This window comes from Dinoponera quadriceps, unplaced genomic scaffold, assembly GCF_001313825.1.
Source record: "Dinoponera quadriceps isolate SergipeBrazil2010 unplaced genomic scaffold, ASM131382v1 scaffold654, whole genome shotgun sequence".
Taxonomy (NCBI): Eukaryota; Metazoa; Arthropoda; class Insecta; order Hymenoptera; family Formicidae; genus Dinoponera; species Dinoponera quadriceps.
In genome coordinates, this window is record NW_014554745.1 from 15,075 (window position 1) to 33,085 (window position 18,011).

The 18,011-nt window shown below is 41.4% G+C and overlaps 1 protein-coding gene across 1 annotated transcript; it reads left to right on the forward strand.

The window, feature by feature from the left end:
* Positions 1–2,389: 2,389 nt before the first annotated feature.
* Positions 2,390–4,372, forward strand: LOC106741238 (mediator of RNA polymerase II transcription subunit 15-like). Its single transcript, XM_014613025.1, has 3 exons — positions 2,390–2,401; positions 3,599–3,644; positions 3,888–4,372. The coding sequence occupies exons 1-3, from the start codon at positions 2,390–2,392 to the stop codon at positions 4,370–4,372; spliced, it is 543 nt and encodes a 180-aa protein (XP_014468511.1).
* Positions 4,373–18,011: the final 13,639 nt, after the last annotated feature.

Consider the following 18,011-nt stretch of genomic DNA (forward strand, 5'->3'; position numbering starts at 1 on the left):
TATACGTAATATATATATTTTTTATTTATATATATTTTTCTGTATTATTATTATTTTTTTAAATATTTTAAGAACATTTTTATTATATACCAAGATTATTATGTGAAGTGAACAAATAATATTCATAGAACATTCCTGTAATATTAAAAAATATTACATAAAATTCATAGAATATTATAAGAATATTATTTTAATATTTAGTAACGTTCATATAAGATTCTAGGAATATTGCACGCTTATAGGGATGTATTTCAATTTCACGATACGGTCCCCGCAAAATGCGACACCGTGTTCCGCTGCGGCGAAGCACTTAAACGGTGCTCGCGATTTGCGAACGAACGAACGGTGTCGGTTCGCGAGCGAATACGGAAGCCGCGTTTCCTGCATCAGCCGACTTCACCGTTACGTGATCGGGTACACGTATGCGTAGCCCTTTCTATTATATCGATATCTATTAGCGTGCACCTTCGCGCGTGCGCACGCAGAATGCCACGTTTCTATCGTGGATGTGGAATTGGCGAACGAGCAATACGTGCGCCTGCACCCGCCAGGGGACTAACAGCCCTCTAAGCTAACGCTCCGCGTTTATAATGCAGTATCGGGAATATTAATTATAAGTAGAATTCGCAATTGTGTTCCTTGAGAGATATAAGACTCTCCGTACTGAGAGAAAAGAGATATCTAAGAAATACGGAAATATTCTTTCGCCGGGTACTAATAGCATATTTATTTCCAATATACACGTTTTTACATTGGAAAAATGTTTGTTCAAATAAGAAAATATTCATTTTCATAAGAACGCTACTCACGAAAGCAGTTGTTTATTCCATTTAAATGAGAGAATTTAGAAAAACATTTAAATGAATATGTTGGAAGAAAAGCGTTAAAATCAATATATTATTTTGGTCCTAAAGTTTTGGGTCCTAAAGTCAAGGTGTAAAATAAAAATTTACATGCATGGATGCGTGAACCAGCAATAACTGCTTTAACCAAAATGTATGATGATCTTATGAAAATTATTACAAATTCCTGCAATTCTGCACTACAAATAATTAATTTTTATATAAATAGGACCGAGTAAGATCGAAACATTCAGACCAGGGATCTCCAAACCATGTTCATATATTGTCCGGTAGAGTTTAGTACTTCGCAGCCAAGAAACATATGTATGTCGATTTACCACATCTATGTCGGTTTTGCTGCTTTTTTTACAAATCTGTTATCAACCTGTTATCTGTTCTTATAAATTTATTGATTTGTTAACATCCACTGAATAAATATTTTTTACTTCCTACCCAATCTTCTCTCTCTGTGTGTGACACAAATAATTACGATTGCTTGTCGATTGCGAAATAAAAATTGCAAACAAAATATCATATTTCAAAAGATTTGGTTGCAAAATTATCTGTTTTGTAATACAATAAGTTGCAAAAGAAGGAGGATTACTAACAAGAATAATCACGTTGGTGGAGTTTAAGCATTGTAAAATGGAATGATGGAGCTGTCGCTCGATTTTCACCATCGAGAGAGAAAACGTGCGACGAACAGTGTTCACACACGTGCCTCCAAATAACAGATGACATAATGTACACGGGCGGTTCTCAGTTTCTGCTCTCTGTAATCGGCGGCTTGGAAAACAGTGCGCGAAGAAACCGTGCAATTGTAAGCGATCCGGCGAGTCGTAATGAAAATGAAGGAAAGGGAGGCGGCCGAGCCACTTTCACGTAATGGTATCGCCGTTGTAATGTACGATATAATGCGAAAGCATTACATAAACGGCTCTATACGATCTTGAATTAGATCTTGTTTATTCGAGACTAATATCCTCTCCCCTGATACTCCACGCACATATTCTCATACTCGCGATAGTACGATAAAAAAATCACTTCCTGGTAGATCCGGAATGGATTCGCTTAAGTAACGAGCACGCAGCGTGCGCGCTTCCTCGCTCATTAATTCCGTGCGTTCATTAATTAACTCGATTGCACAATCGAGTCAATCACGCTATTTGCAATCTCGAATTCAGCCAATAGCGTAAACGCCAGAGCGAAATTCCCTTCTCGCGTTCCTCAAAGTTCGCGCGCGAAGGAGGACAAATGCGTTTTGCGCTCTGACTTTTCCAGCCGTACACACAAGCATATACCTTCCCGGTCACTTCCTGACTCGCCTCCATTGCGGCAGCACGGCGCAATGGTTCGTTGCATTGAGTTACGTGACGGCGGGCGGGGGAGCTGCGACGAAAAAATCGCACGAAACCCGACCAACCGTGAAAGCTGGTGGTGGCCGACGAAGCGGCCTGGGCCCACGACCGCCGGCTCCATATAGAAGTGCGTCGCGACGCGGCCGTCAGTTTTGTCCCGCCGCCCTCCGGATATCATCGTGCAGCATCATGAGATTCCTCGTAAGTTCCTCGCGACCGCGATCGGCCGCGCCGACCCTGACGGTCTCTCCCGCGAAATTTCACGGGGAGAAAGTGCGCCGGACGTGATCAAAGCCGTTTCGCGGAATCCGCTCGCCGAGCGATGTCCGAGCGAGTGCTCTCTTTTGCTTTCCAATCTCGGGAGCCGATCGTAAAATCACCGTGATTTTATCCGGCCCGCATAATCGGGGAAGAAAAAGAGCTCGCGATCGCTCTCGCTAATTGTCGTGTGAAAAGTCGCGCGCGAAAGGGGAAAAGAGAGAACGAGAGAGGATGGATGTTGGTAAAATGGTGGAAATACATAACGCGAAATGCGAAACGGACTGTGTTCTACGAAGCAAACGCATCGCCTCATTGTTTCCCCGAATATCGCATGCAAAGGATTCAATATTGGCGAACGGCTTCACGGTTTGCTCGTGCAAGCCGCCTTTGCACCGGAGATATTGACTTTTGATATGTTGAATCATCGTGGTTGTAAAAGTAACACCTAAACAAATTTTATCGTTCCCTTGACCATTGATTCTTTCTTGTTTTCAAACGCGGCTCTTTCTTTTGCGGATTGCTCTGCCGTCCCTGAATTCGGGGTGGATCCTCTTATGCTGTATTCGGAGGAAGACGAACCGTTAGATCTCGATGGCCGACGAAATTGCACGTCGTAAAAGCCGGTCAGTTTAGCTTCGTCTCACGAGAAACGAACCTGCTGTAAAATCTGCCGCATTCCTTTTCCCTTTATTACTTTATCGAGGATCATTATATGAAATTAGTAGAGAGTAACACGTCACAGGGGTGATGTCGTGAAAATGTTTCAGAGCAATCTCGATTCTCCCAGTGTAAATTAAGTTCAATCGAGCAAGTATCGTAAGTGTTTTCAAATTTTTCGAATGCGTTCGGCTCAATTTTCGCAATATTCGACTTGTCATATCAATAATTAACAATCGTTAATTAGCTATACACAATGCATAATTAATTATCTCACCAAGCGAGATATCGTAAATGAAACGTTTGCATTGCTGATCGTAATTATTCAACTTAACGCTTTCTAAGATAGTTTTGCGACGTTCGTTGAATTACATACTGCGTGTGTTCTTCCGATTTCTATCGATAAAATTTACGCGAGTAAAACGCATATTCTCCCTTATCGAGACATAAAAACGTTATCATCTTCTTATCGTGTTTCAGTTCTTAATACTCGTCGTAGCGCCCGTGCTGGGGGCGGAATATCACAGTGAGTAATACAGCATATTCAAGGAATACTTCGTTCCAATAATACTTTTCCTTTCTTATACATATAGAGAATAGAGAGAAAAAATTAGTATTAATTCAAAATTTGTTTTCGTACACCAGTAAGAATATATGAATCTTGAATTGTGATATTAATTTTTTCGTAGAAATTTTTTCTCCGATTTCGAGAATATCTTCTGTCAAGTGACGGGAACATCTACAAGTCTCTTTTGACCGTTTCTCGCAGGTCACATCCGTACACGGAGGCAACACGGAAGCGTGCGAACTCTCAATCAGGCACCCGCGGCGATCCAGCAGATATTAGCGTCTCAGGCGGCGCGCGATCCGATTGTCCATCTTCCGCCGGTACCGGTGCCAAATCTGTCGCCCTCCAAGCCTATCGAACCACAGTACATAAGCCAAGCTCAGGTGAATTCGTATCAGCCGAAAGTACAGATCGGCCAAGCGCCTGCCCAGCCAACTTACAAGCAGATCCCCGTGAGACCGGCCTCGTACACACCGCCGGCCGCTGCCAAGCAGCCGCAGCAACAGTACACTCCTCAGTACCGCGGAAATTATCCCCAGCCGCAAGCACGGCAGCTGCAGCCGTTGCCGCAACAACAAAACGTCGAGCCGAATTACCAGTACTCGAAAAATCTGCCGCCGCAGCTCCAACAGCTCGTGCAGCTTCAGCAGAGCCTGGGTAACGCGGTTCCGCAGCATCAAGGATAATACGGACCAGCGACGAATATCAGCGTCGATATGGTGTCGTATACGCTTCCGTGAGATTGTCGTCGAGCGTCGTGTCATCCGTCGTCATGCATCATTTCGTTCATTGCTTACCATCTAATTTCTGCAATCGGAGGAATTCGTAATGCGCTTGTGACGCCTATCACAAGCGGTCGGCGGAATGCGAAATACGAGGTCATTAGTGGTAAATTTTCGCTTACGCACCGAGTATTGGAAATCAAGATGAATAGGTGGGAAAATTTGTTTCGAAATTGTCACTCGCTTTCTGAATAGTCGTAACGGAAAGTACGTTCAGCGTTTGAACTGAAATTGTATTTATATAATAATTTGTGTCAAATCGCTTTCACGGCTCACATTTCATGGCTCACATTTCCATCTCATATCGGTTTATGCGTTTCACACAAATCAGTCGCGGCGAGATTTTCATACTGATTTGTAAATTTCGGGAATATATATCGCACGTGTGAAATGGTCGAAAGGAAGTTTGTATCAATAAATTCTCTTCAATTTGTTCAATTCAACGATTCGACGAATCAAATCCTGCGTAGAAATTCTCCCAGATTTTCCCATATGCAGCATAGATTCCGATTAGAATAAAAATTCCAAAGTTGTCCCAGAAAAGAAATAAGATCTGTTTACGTATCCCACTTAGAATCATATCGTCTGAAATATTACACTTCTGATCAGAGAGAACCCGCGTAGGTTTCCCAACTAGAATTCATAATTATTTGAAGAAATCGGGCTACGGATCACGATTAGATCTCAAGAAATTTTCTATATCGGGATGTGTTTTAAACTGTCATACCTGAAGTTTAAAGATCTATTTCAGATTAGGATGCTCTTTCCCGAGTCGAAATTTTTTCCTATTTTAAATCTAATTTAATTCCACACTAAGTGTTCAAAGACCTTCTACTGTGCTTCTTTGGCGTTACAAATGAGGAGATTACTGCCGTTTTCTCCGCTTGAAGACTTAATGCAGAACTAAAATTTAGACTCTGGAAAACTAAATTCCCTTTCTAGCATAAAAGAAACACCTGTGCCCTTTTGATGCTGCAAACGGGAACTTATTTCCGTTTTCTCAATTTAATGTAGAATTTAACATTTCAGCTCGTGTTTGCCGTCTAATTACGCACCTTTCTAATATCTCCGCTTAACGCATCATTCACACAGAGCTGTGCAGGGAAATTAAGGGAAATGTCCGAGTGCAATTTCAGAATAATACGTCTCAGCGCGTGCCCGCAGGATGAACCGTCCCAGGGTTAGTAAGACGAGAGCGGTCGACGTAGGCAGGAAACTGTTATCTCCCATCGCGAGAGACGGTTTTATTAGGCGAGTCTGCCGCGACAACATATTTCTCTATCGACAAATACGGGGCATGCTCGCGCACAGCCCGGTCGAGGGTATCATCGCACCGATGGCTCCGCACAAGAGGCGTATCTGCGCGTCATCACTCCGCAGCAGAACGGGCCGCAGGAGTAATCATTCCCTTCCTCCTTCCTCCCTTGCGTGTCACCCCCTTTCAAGCCGTGATGGCTCGTACGAATGCAGTCCTCGCTTCGCACAACACAGAGAGGCGCACGCACCGCGCGCGCAGTCACACCACCCCGTACTACCACCCCATCGGCGATTCTTACCTCCGTGCATCCCGTGAATGCGTGGCCCCTCGCCGACAAACAGGGAAGAGGATTAGCGAGTCCATTAAAGTCGCGGACTCTATTATCCGGAGGGCACGACGGCACGGTGACATCAACCGCCCGTCATTGGCGTAGACCACCTGGAAGCTGGAATCCTACGTATTCACTGATTCGCAAGGGAGAATCGGAAGATTAAAATCTACCGTCGTAAGAAGAGAGTTCCCTTCTCCCGATTCTTCCAGCCGTCCAGGGACGGTCGTTCCTTCCCTTGGAAATGGATATGATAATTGTTTTAAGTAATCGTATATTTTTAACATTTCATTTGCAACCTCCGGCGAGAGAAGCAATTTCAATAGCAAATTTATTTAATTTGAGTCTACAATTAATTTTATATTATTGTCGTTACTCGTCTATCATAATGTGGCTGTCTTTAATGGGAGAATAGAATAGGTTTTAGGTAAAAGCTGTACTCGTCAACAGCCCGAGGAGGCCAGGTAAAATCTACTCGGAAAATCGACGCCATTGTCGGTAGGGGAGGGGGGTCATAGAGGCAAATTACAAAGGGAGGATTACCGGCAGCTGGGCTACCAGGCAACCATCTCTCTTTTAGTTCGCGCTCGCGAGCAAGCGAGCCATCCATGTCGCTCGAGAGCTCTTTGTCCTTCGACGCATTGGTAACATAATTATCGGAGTTATAGCAAGCCAAAACCCAAGCCGCACCCAAGGGGATGACGTGTGTGACGAGCGGTTAGACTGTGACACCACGTGTACGTGCGCGCACGTGGAATGCGTTCACCGGGCGGTGGCGATTCGCCGACAAAGTTGCGAGGCCGAGCCTTAATGATTCGACGGATTTTCTCGAAATGTCTGGCGATACGAATTGATAGGAACTAAGAGTTACTTTCAAATTCCTGCCGAAGTTTTATGATACAATATAACATTGTACAATGACCTTCGAATCTAATAAAGTTTCTTTAAGTAAGACAGATTTGTCTTTCGGAATGGAGCAGAAAAACGAACAGGATTGTTTGGTTTCTCAAACAATAAATGTCTTTATGTCAAATAAAATATCTTTTTTCAGACATTACAATAGTTGTCAGAAATAATATATTATTTGAAAGAAATAACATTATATATTTTACAAAAATGTGAAAGAATTTCTTTGTTTTAGTGAAACAATATATTTAATATATAATGAAATAATTTTTTTAAATTGAAAACCACATATTTTTTCTTCAAATAATACTGTATTTTTTTCTATTAAACAACACGGTTCATTTTAGTGAGACAATAACATTTTCATTCAAGCAAATTAATACTTGATATTAGATTGTTGTTTATATCAAACAAGTTCAAATCAAACACATGTAAATCTAAAAAAAACTTCTTCTTTATAAAGGAACAAAGGCAGGTTGTGAAAACTTTTCAATCTAAACGGGTTGATTTATAGTGCAAAGAAAAAAAGTTTGGTCGAATTTACCTGACAACGAACAAACCGAACGAACGAACGAACACGTTTTGGTTGAAGGAAATAGAATCTCTGATTCATAATATGAACAATATTCGTTTCTCATAAGTAGAAATTCTGTTTCTCTCAACCGACATACGTTTGGTTCGTCGATCGTCAGGTAAATTCGTTCCCAACTTTTTTTCCGTACGCGGTCCTTTCAACGTTGCAAGTGCTTCGTTTTTCACGTTTTTTACACGGACATTTGATGACGTCATTGTGCAGCTAGAATGCTTCGAAGCGTCCGATGGATCCTGTCCTTGGTTCCATGTGAAAGGATATCACGAATTTCAATAGCTGCCGGAGAAAGAATCTGAAGATCTAAAAAACGAGAGCAAAACATCCGCTTCCTTTCTTTGGGAGGAATTCGTAACTGGTGTTTAATATTCAGAGAAGTAAGAACGTCAGCGTTGCCATAACCGCACGCTTTAACAGAGTCAGCTCGTGTAACTCAGTCAAGAAAAGTGCAACGCTTGGCAATTCATTCGGTGGAGATACCGAGTGCACTTACCTCGTTCTGGCTTTTGTACGACTAATCACAAGGCTAATGCGATATAAACGCGTGACTCGTTGAAATGCGCGTTTTTCGTTCGCGGATTTCGCAACCACGCGCTATCGAGTGTCACGTTTCTTTCGTCGAGGTAACACGAGGGAAAAGAGAGAGGCGGTTGTCTTTCGTGACTTTAGTCGGCTGGAAATTAACTACATGAATGCATAAATGCATAGATATCAGCTACACGAATTCGAACAGTATAATATACCAAATGTCCCAAGAATTCTCTACATTTGCTCGATTATATATGATTTTTTAAATCGAATTTATGTGTTGACAGTTATATTTCGAAGCATTAATTATATTATAAGAAATTAACGGTTGACAAATTTTCACAAGACAAATGCCATAAATTGTATATGAATGACAAAAGTTTGTCGTTCTCACTTGATAGAAAATAGAATCAATTTTTACCGCGATAACTGTGTTAGTATCCAAGATTTAACATTGGGAAAAACCAGAAAATTTGTCCACACCCAGTATATTGAACATGTCGCGAATTCCGGCTATTAAGCAAGGCGCGATTAATGTTTCTTCGTTGAACATTAGACATTTTATTGCAATCCGTTCACGCTGCACGCTCAGTTACACGCGAGTCTCATTATCATTCTAATGAGAAAGGACAAATTGATATTTCTAAAATCTAATATACATACATATAATATATAATATACATACATATAAGTTACAGTATTGTATTAAATTTTATTCTCTTTGGGATACGAAACATATCACATGTATGGTTCTCCTTCTCGTTTTCAATTGTAATTCAGTTAAAAATCACTTCGTCGAATTCGATCGATGCGAGAGCTGATTTTCAACGGACCAGCCATTCGTTTTACTTGAAATCCTCCTTTGTATTTGAAACGTTCGAGATACTACGAACGGAGCAAACTCTCGAGCAACAGCACGAAAGGATATAAGGAGCGTGTGAAACGGGTTGTGGTCTGCCGGAGTGATTCCAATAATTGCGCTTAATCCTTAGGGTGGCGGCACGCGGCTGGCAATCGTGCACGGGTCCCCATCCAACCATCCTCTCTCTCTCTCTATCTTTCTGTACGCCTCCTCAACCGCTCTCTCCTGTTAGCGGCTCACTCCAGATTCCCTTCGGAAATGTTGACGATGATTATCCCGGGATTTATTTCAATAACAGAGACGCTACGTTTCTGTTTATTAAGAACGACATGCTCGTCTCCCAGCCCAGAGGAATATTCCACGTGTCACCAGCAACAGTCAAGGATATCGCCGAATATGCCAGATTTTCATGGCGCGCGTACCCTCGTAGCAACAGTCCATTACTTGCAATTTTATTTGCAATGTTTAAAAAAGAAAAAAAAAAATATATATATATATAGGGAGTACAAATTAGTTCGATCCGTTTTTTTGTGATCAAAAATGCATTTATTTCAGAACGAAATAAATGAACAGATTAATCAAAGTATTGTCCATCGCTGACTACTACTTTTTCCCACCTCTCAGACAATTTTCGAATTCCATCTCGAAAAAATGTCTCGTCTTTTGAGGCGATCCATATTAGCCAATTCATAGGAGCCAATTTTCGATTTCTGCGAAAGAAGTGAACCGGTGACCTGCCAAATCGTGCTGCATCCGTCGGAACAACCAGTAATCAAAAGGAGCAATGTCCGGCGAATACAGCGGGTGCGGTAAAATATCCCACTTGAGCGTTTCCAAATAATTTTTTACGAGTTTTGCGACATGAGGCCGAGCGTTATCATGCAGAAGAATAACTTTGTTATGTCTTTGCTCGTATTTCGGCCGTACGTCGTCGTTTCAATCGTACGGAAACTGCTTGCTGTGTAATTCCCAATGATTCTGCAAGCTCCTCTTGCGTTTGACTCGGATCTTCATCGAGTAATGCCTCCAATTCTTTATCTTCGAATTTTTTTAGCTGTCCAGAGCGAGGCTTGTCTTCAACACTGAAATTACCATTCTTGAAACGTCGAAACCATTCCCTACATGATTTATCAGTTGGAGCATTGTCTCCATAAACTTCTACAAGCATTCGATGCGCTTTAGCTGCACTTTTCTCCCAATTAAAACAGAAAACTAAAACCTCCCGCAAATGCTGCTTAGCATAACGCAAAATTTGACATATTCAACACAGTAAAAAGCAGGGGTTTTGTATGAAACTCAAAGCGATATAAACTGAATATTATTGACAGATGTCTAACCTCTTTGAAACCACCGAAATCAGCTGTCACTATGAAACATTCATAACAGCCAGAGCCATCTTTTGAAAACGGACCGAATTAATTTGTACTCCCAATATATATATGTGTATATATATATATATATATATATATATATATATACTCACATATATAATAATAATAATATACAAACTATAGGAGATAAATCGTAGAGAATGCCGGGGATAGAAGTTATACGAGTTAATTGTCACAATGTTTGTATCTAACTTAATAATGATAATAATGATTTATGATATTATATATTATATATGAAGACTATTATCATTATTGTTATATACGATTATCGCATGACTATCATTATATATAATATATTATCTGCCTACATATGATATTATTACTATTGAGCATATTACTGCGATAAAAAGTTGCCTCCTTGCATGGTGTAACACTTTGCCATAAATGTCGTTATTACGTAATGTGTGACTCTGTGTAATTAAATATTTAAGTCATGCCTAAAATTGAACTGTACTGGGTTATACATACACGTTATGCCATTACATCCAGCAACGACTTATATAACTAGAGCCGGCGTGCCAAGTGAATATTGTTCCTGCATAGACAGGTTGGATCGGTTGTACCGCGCGAGGTTTTGCCTTTTTTTCGCTCATATGCCCAGTATGCTAATTGCGACATTCTGTCGTAATTGTCCCGCACACCTTACGAAAGCAAAATTTTGACGATATACATATCGGGATAGATTAGAACCATAAACCGAGTGACTCAAGATACTTATCCACTTCACGACGTACAGCGGCGGTTAGAAAGATTGTGCTTCTTTTTTGAATAAGTTCCGGAACGCGTTCCGTGCTCAACGGGAGAATTCATTTCTTAGTTATTCTCAGGAAATACATCCTTCATTGAATGCGAGATGCGCGGTAAAACTCATGAAAAAAAAAAAAGTATAACAATTGTCCACCACTGCGTACAATGCGTACAGTGTGAAAGAGACATCATCGCGACGTCTTTTCACCCTCATCTCTCGGAGATATCCTTTCTCCTTGCGATATTAATGTTCGAAAAAAAGACAATTCTCCGTCCTAAGAACCTTTTCGAAACGCGCTTCGAAACACCGAGAAGCGCGTGTGCGTGCGCGCACACAACAATCGTGGTTACGGTTACGGCGACGATGATGACGAACGCGACTTAAGACCACACGAAGGCTGACGCGCATCGGCTCGATACTCCGGGCGAACGGGCTCCTTTCACAATGGCTGACTTCGTAAGGCAAAAATCAGAAAGTTAGGGCCGCGCTCCGTGCCCGGCCACGAAGAGTAAGGGACGATTAGAAAACGGCGTTGCCGTGGGATGCGCAGCTGTCATGGAGAGTGCAGCGATTGGCCGCTACCGCTAGCCAGCCATGCTGGATTTTTCCGGTCTGGCTTCTTTTCACAATGGTATCACAGACCTGGAGCAGGACTCCGTCAGCTTCGTCGGAGATCGGTGTTGCCCAATAAAATTTCGCGTCACTCCTTTGCCGCGAGCGTCTCGTTATTCATTGCGAGAGCTGACAATGCCGCTCGTCAATTCAACCGATTAGACAGATCGAACCTTCGAATCAAACGTCTGCGAGGATTCTTTTAATTAACGAATAAGAATCCGGGCAACCAAAGAGAGTAACTAAGGACGGGACCTGAAGTCCCGAGGAACAAGTTGTTCAAATGTGTAGAAAAAACGAGGCTTATTATCACATTTTTTTATATAATGATTAAAAGAAGATATATACAATATTTGATAATATCGTGTAGTTGTACTTTAGTTATAGGTAACTAACTCCGTATTGAGAAGGGGTTGTCACATGTCTCTCATATATAAAGGAAACAAGGTATACAGTTTCTGTTTCAATATTTTTTAAATATTTTATTAAAGTTAGTGATATCACATAAGGTGCAGTTTTATCTCTACCTGCTTTCGATCACGCTATATATATATATATATATATAAGGGAAATAAATTTACGGAACACCATCTTAATTTAATCCGTCGACGGATCCGTCGACGCAGCGATCGCTTCTTGAAACGGCCTGTAAAACGGGGATTTCCACCAGTGCGTCGTTCAGTGGAAGGGAAGCCGGCAGCTGGAAATGTTCCCGCGACTCCGGCTTTTCGCGAGTTGCACAGTCCCGGCTGTCGTTCGCGAGGGCTGCGAATTTCATGCTGACGAGTCCGTCTCGAGGAGCACCCGAATTATGCGTCTCGTCCGCCCGGTGGTGGCGGCGGACGAATATTTGCACGTGCCGGGCGTCTCGCGTCAGGAATTTAATAAAGCGAAGCCACGTCGGGCCGAGATGGGCCAAGTGCGTCGCGTTGCGTCGCGCGTTGCCGTGCGTGCGCGTTCGCGTTTTAAGCGTACCACTAGGAAACGACGGCAATCTCATCCCTCCCCTCCTCCCCTTCGCCGATTCGTTCGCCTCCCCTTCGTTCTCGCCCCTTTTCGCGGGCCCACTCGCTAGTCCCCCTGCCTCCCTCCGCCACCCCCTCCGTCACTTCTGGGCACAACCACCGCGCTCCTGTAAAATGCTATCCTGCTATCCCCATTGTCGCTTCCCGTCGATGCGTCCATTATGTCTACTTGGCTGATGGGAACAGATTATGTTGGTCGCTGTCATTGAGGGGCTCATCACCGAGCCTGACACTGATGCCTGTGGCAGAGGGGAAGGACGCCAGCAAGACGCATGCTTATTGTCCGAATAAATTATATCGAGGGGATAGCTCGAGCCTCTCCATAACGGGCGGTACGGGGTGCGCCTGATTTGGGTCATCCTTTACTCGGTCCGGATTGGCACCAGTATAAAGCTAAATGACCGTTTGTGACGAAGGCGTTTAACTCAACGACGACAGTCGAACTTGTCGAACGAGGACTGAAGACGGGAATTTATGTTAATGCCGTATAAATTAAGGAGTAATAATAATTTAAGTTTGCACGAAAAGTCGGTAAAATTCGACTCGAATTGCTAGAAGTATAGGAATTAATTGAATGCAAAATCCTTCTGCAGGCTATTTATATTGCATATCAACTATAAAAATATGGAATCCGTGGGATTAAAAAATATTAACAGACGGTGGTGTTGCGGTCGAATCCATTCCGTTGTGTATGTGGATGTGGTTCTCTAGCAATTGAGTGATTCAATTAACATTTTCAATAAAGACGAGCGGTACTGCGTTTCTAAAAGTTTCTTCTATAAACTAACAGAAAGAAAATCCGGTAAAAATTAACAAGAGGACAGCAAGAAACGGAAACTCACTGAAAAGATATTTTCTGCAATAATTTTTGATAAAAACAACGATCTTCGATCGAACTTGATTCTATAGAAAATGTAATGCTTTTTAATTGAGAGAAGAAATATTTCGATGTCTTCGTTCGTTCTTGTGTTATCGCTGCGAAACCGTGAAAAGGCATAGTTTTGAGAAAAACACGTATCAAAGTTTCAGTATCAAAGCTGATAAAAAAACTGATCATAAACGTGAAATCATAAACGTGATTTCAAACATTGATTAGTTATAAACATAATTTTTAATTTAAGTAAAGTCCAGAATTTGTAATCGCATCGAGAACTCGAAGAGTGATCTCGCCACGACGCAATGTAGATTCGTCCGGCCGATCACATGGCCGCTAATTGACTACAATGGTGGTCGCGTATGGTGGGTGCGTTTTCTATTTTGTTACCTCAAAACAAAGCCGACAATGGCGCACAAAGCAAAGCGCGATCTGCAAGAGGTCACTCGAGCGAGCATCGAGCGGTCTCTCTCGGGCTTTTTTCCCCTCTCTCTCTTTCTCTCTCTCTCGTCTCGTCTCCGACCTTCGAGGATCGGCGACAAATTCGAGATTGTAATATATAGTCGAATGCCCTTTGTACAGTATGAGCACCGGCCGCCACTGTAGGACGCAATTACATCGTCGCCCTATTGTACCTCGGCCGCGTTTTGTTACTGTTGCCGCGGCGATACCTAGCGGCGATACTCAACGGAAGCGAGTAATGGGAGATCGGCGTTATTGTTTCCAGCATTGTTCACCGGAATGAGCCGCGCGTTCTTGAATTATGCCACGTGTTTTCGTCGCGGCGCGCTGCGGCAAGGTGCTGTCTGACACACCACCGGTGGGAACCACTTGCACGTACATGTAACACATGGCTGCACACCGACATCGTTTGTAACGTGTCCCCTCCCTCCCGTAAAATTTCGCGGAGAAAGAGAGAGAGAGAGAGAGATCATCGACACTACGAACCTTTACACATACACGCCGAACCTCGTCGTACTTCCCAGCATCGTGTGCGCAAATCTGTGGATCATTCAAACAATTTTGAACAGCTCCTCTACTGAATTTCTTCTGTCATTTTTAATAAACATGCTATGGTATTTATGATTGTTCAGATGGTACTAAGAAAATTTGTGAAAACTTAAACTTTCCTATAAATCTATGATCCGAATATGATTTTAATTGTAATATGCGCGTTGATAATATAATAATGTAAAATATGATAATGATACAAGATATATTCTTTTCTTAATTATAGATCCACATATATTATATAAAATATGTTAAATATAAAGTATATGATATAAAATGTATTAAAAATATATAAAAATAATACATAATATGTAATATATTATATAATACAATAATAGATAATAATACAATATCGGAGCAAATCACTGCCCAATGTACAATGTTCAAGTATACGTACCAGGTTTATATGGGGCGTGAGTGACTTTTATTTTAGCCGGAGGAATTCCACGGCGTCGCGAACTACCGCCTGTAACGTTACAATGCGCCGCCTTGTTACCGTCATTGTTGCAGTCGTCGGCCGCCGGAGTAGCTCGTCGTCGTTGAGAAGTCCCGGGATTATTATTCACTCGCCCGGAAACGTTACAGTGTTACTTGTTGAAGAGCGTTGGCCTTCTCGGCTACGAGAGCGCAGCACCCCTTCGAATACAGGGAGGGCGAGCGGGCTCTCTCTGTCGGCGGACACTTTGTACGGGAAATCGTAACATACGGCGCCTCGAGAGTTTTATTAAATCGAGATGTTAATTGGACGTCGCGATGACGCGCCTATCCGTTTCTCTCGAGCAATTCGCGCACCCCTTTCGTCGCTCCCGAAGAGCCCGATGATTATGTAACCGCGACGATTCCGCCCGTTCCCCCGTTTGCAAATAATCTCAACGTCAAAGTGCTAAAGTAATTGGCTCCGTGACAATATTATTAGAAAGGTAATGGTTAGTACCACACGAAGAAGCTCACGACGAATCTGTAATAATGTTTGTAAATATGATTTATGATATACAGCTCTGACACTACAACAAGAGAATATCAATGAAGCATATGCCTAAAAACTCATATATAAACTCATTTATAAACTCAGATATAGTCGTTTTTCGCGTTTCGATGTATAATATTTTTCGCGTCCGTATTAATATATAATGTTTACAGAAAAAAATATCTTGAGAACGACAGAGCATCCCTTGTGAGTATCTTCAAAATACGATATTTTCGGCGCAAACAAAACAAAAGGCGGCACAAACGCCGCGCAATCAAATACATTTCCAGTTTCTGAAAATCGGATTTAGATAGACCTTGTATAGGGACTTTAGAATAAGCGGTAGCCGACGCTCGGCTGAGTGGCGAAATCTTCATAGAGTGAATTCCAGTTTCCGGCATTGTAAGCTGACAAATTATACTTGGGCAAATAATCCAATCCTTTGAACAACTTCATCCGGATAAACTTTGTAGTTAGGAGTCGCATTTTTTACGTGATAATCTTGAGTTTTTAAAACCTTTGCGGTGATGTACAAAGATTCCATCCTAAAATCTGCTTAGAAGGAAAGAAAGATTAACTCTACCGTTTCTTTATTAAAAACGTGTTTCACAATAATATTTGAAAGAACGACGTTAGAAAAAATACAGGCAAGAAACGATATAAATATCACTGATCGACAAAAATTATACCCTGGATCTAAAACCGTCAATTCTAGTCAATTACGTGATACGAAATTTGTCAGCCGGTTTATTTAGCGAGAGTACACCTAGACTAATTGCAGAAGTAATTTTCGTACATTGTTAGAACTTTTTGACGTTTGAAGAAACTCACACGTGTCTCTCACACGTGTATATCACGTACATACTCGTAGTCCGTACTCACCTCGAACTGATGAAAGAATGCGAATTAGGACGTGTACATCGACAGAAACATATTTAGGGGTAAGAAAACACTACTTCTGACAAGTGGCAACATTCGTGAACTCGCTCATGCGAATGACGAGAGTCTCTTGAAGCACAGTTGGAGCGAGCGTCGATATGCTCCACGCGTCCCGCATCTCGCAATTTCGTGAGAACATTCTCTTACACTTCTCAAGCGCGTCGTAACATAAGCGCATACTGACAAATAGCAACTCTCTAATTTGTGTGTGTATATATATATCGAATAATTTTCTCGCATAACTTTTAAATAAGAGAAACAAAGGATACACATAAGAAAAAGAATATCGGCATCTTTATCAAATCTTACATACGGTTACGTATAAACCAGCAATATTTGAACACATTATCTGAAGATTCAAGAACGTTGCCTTACGATATTACTCCGGTTCTTCTAGTTCTTTCTTCTTGTTGATAGAGAAAGCAGAACGAATTGGGATGTAAAGGAACGATGGAAAAGTCCGTTTGGCAATACGAAGCGATGTAACTAGAAGCAAACCTTGGGAAGAATCACGAAATCCAGGATCATCGTCAAAAATAACAGCGTACACGTCTCCAAAAGTAGTGGTGACGGCCGTGGTCGACGACAAAGACATCGACACAGACTTCACAGGTTATACAGCCCGACGAATATTTATCCGAGCTGGTGATTACATGTTGGTCTACCGCGGTAAAGAATACGTCTCGAGATACATCGACAGGCCCGACTGATCGGCGCGGGCCTCCTTTGTGTGCCCGATTATCTCTCAAATCACCGTGAAATTCCCGTAAAACGCGACGCATTGTGTTCCCGGTCGACAGTCAGGTAAAATTTTCGCAGCGGCTTTCGCCCTCTTCATCCACCGGTACAAATTTTTACAACAGATCTTTTCATCTCATTCGTTTTATTTATCGTCGGGACAAATATCTCCATGTCTAATCTAATAACAATAAAATATTTTATTTAGTGTTCAGTTAATTATATAATATTTGGGAAAAATGAATTTACGGGATAATACTCGACTGTACATTTAATACAAATAATAAGAAAAAGTCAATGTTTCTTGTTTTTGTTTATATATGTAAAGATAAAATGTTTCTTTCTGTGATGATATATGATTTATTGATATGTTCTTCCACATATTTCTATCGTAGTGGGATTCGTCAGCTGCTCGATAGATGGCTTAACGTCATCGAAAATGACGGAGACTATTTTATTGATTAGTCTTTCTTGAACTATTACAGATAAATTTTGAATGTTGCAAAAAAAAATAAAGAATTAATTTGTATATCTGATAACTCAAGTTTCAACAATGAATTTTTGGTCTCTCAAAGTTTCACAGTTTTGACATGAGTTGTATATTTGAAAAAATCACATATGATAGGTTAACGTTGAACGAATAAAAATAAAATCGGAAATAACATGTATATTGTTTATTTATTTTTAAAGCTCTATCTTTACATGTTAGGGTGTATTGAAAACACAAGGAAATATTAGACGTTAATGTCCGGTAAACATATACCAAA

What these genes read in the sequence shown, in the direction of transcription:
- LOC106741238 (XM_014613025.1), top strand. An exon ending in GCTGGGGGCGGAATATCACA is followed by an intron (nt 3,645 to 3,887) that starts GTGAGTAATACA and finishes CGTTTCTCGCAG; the next exon opens with GTCACATCCGTACACGGAGG.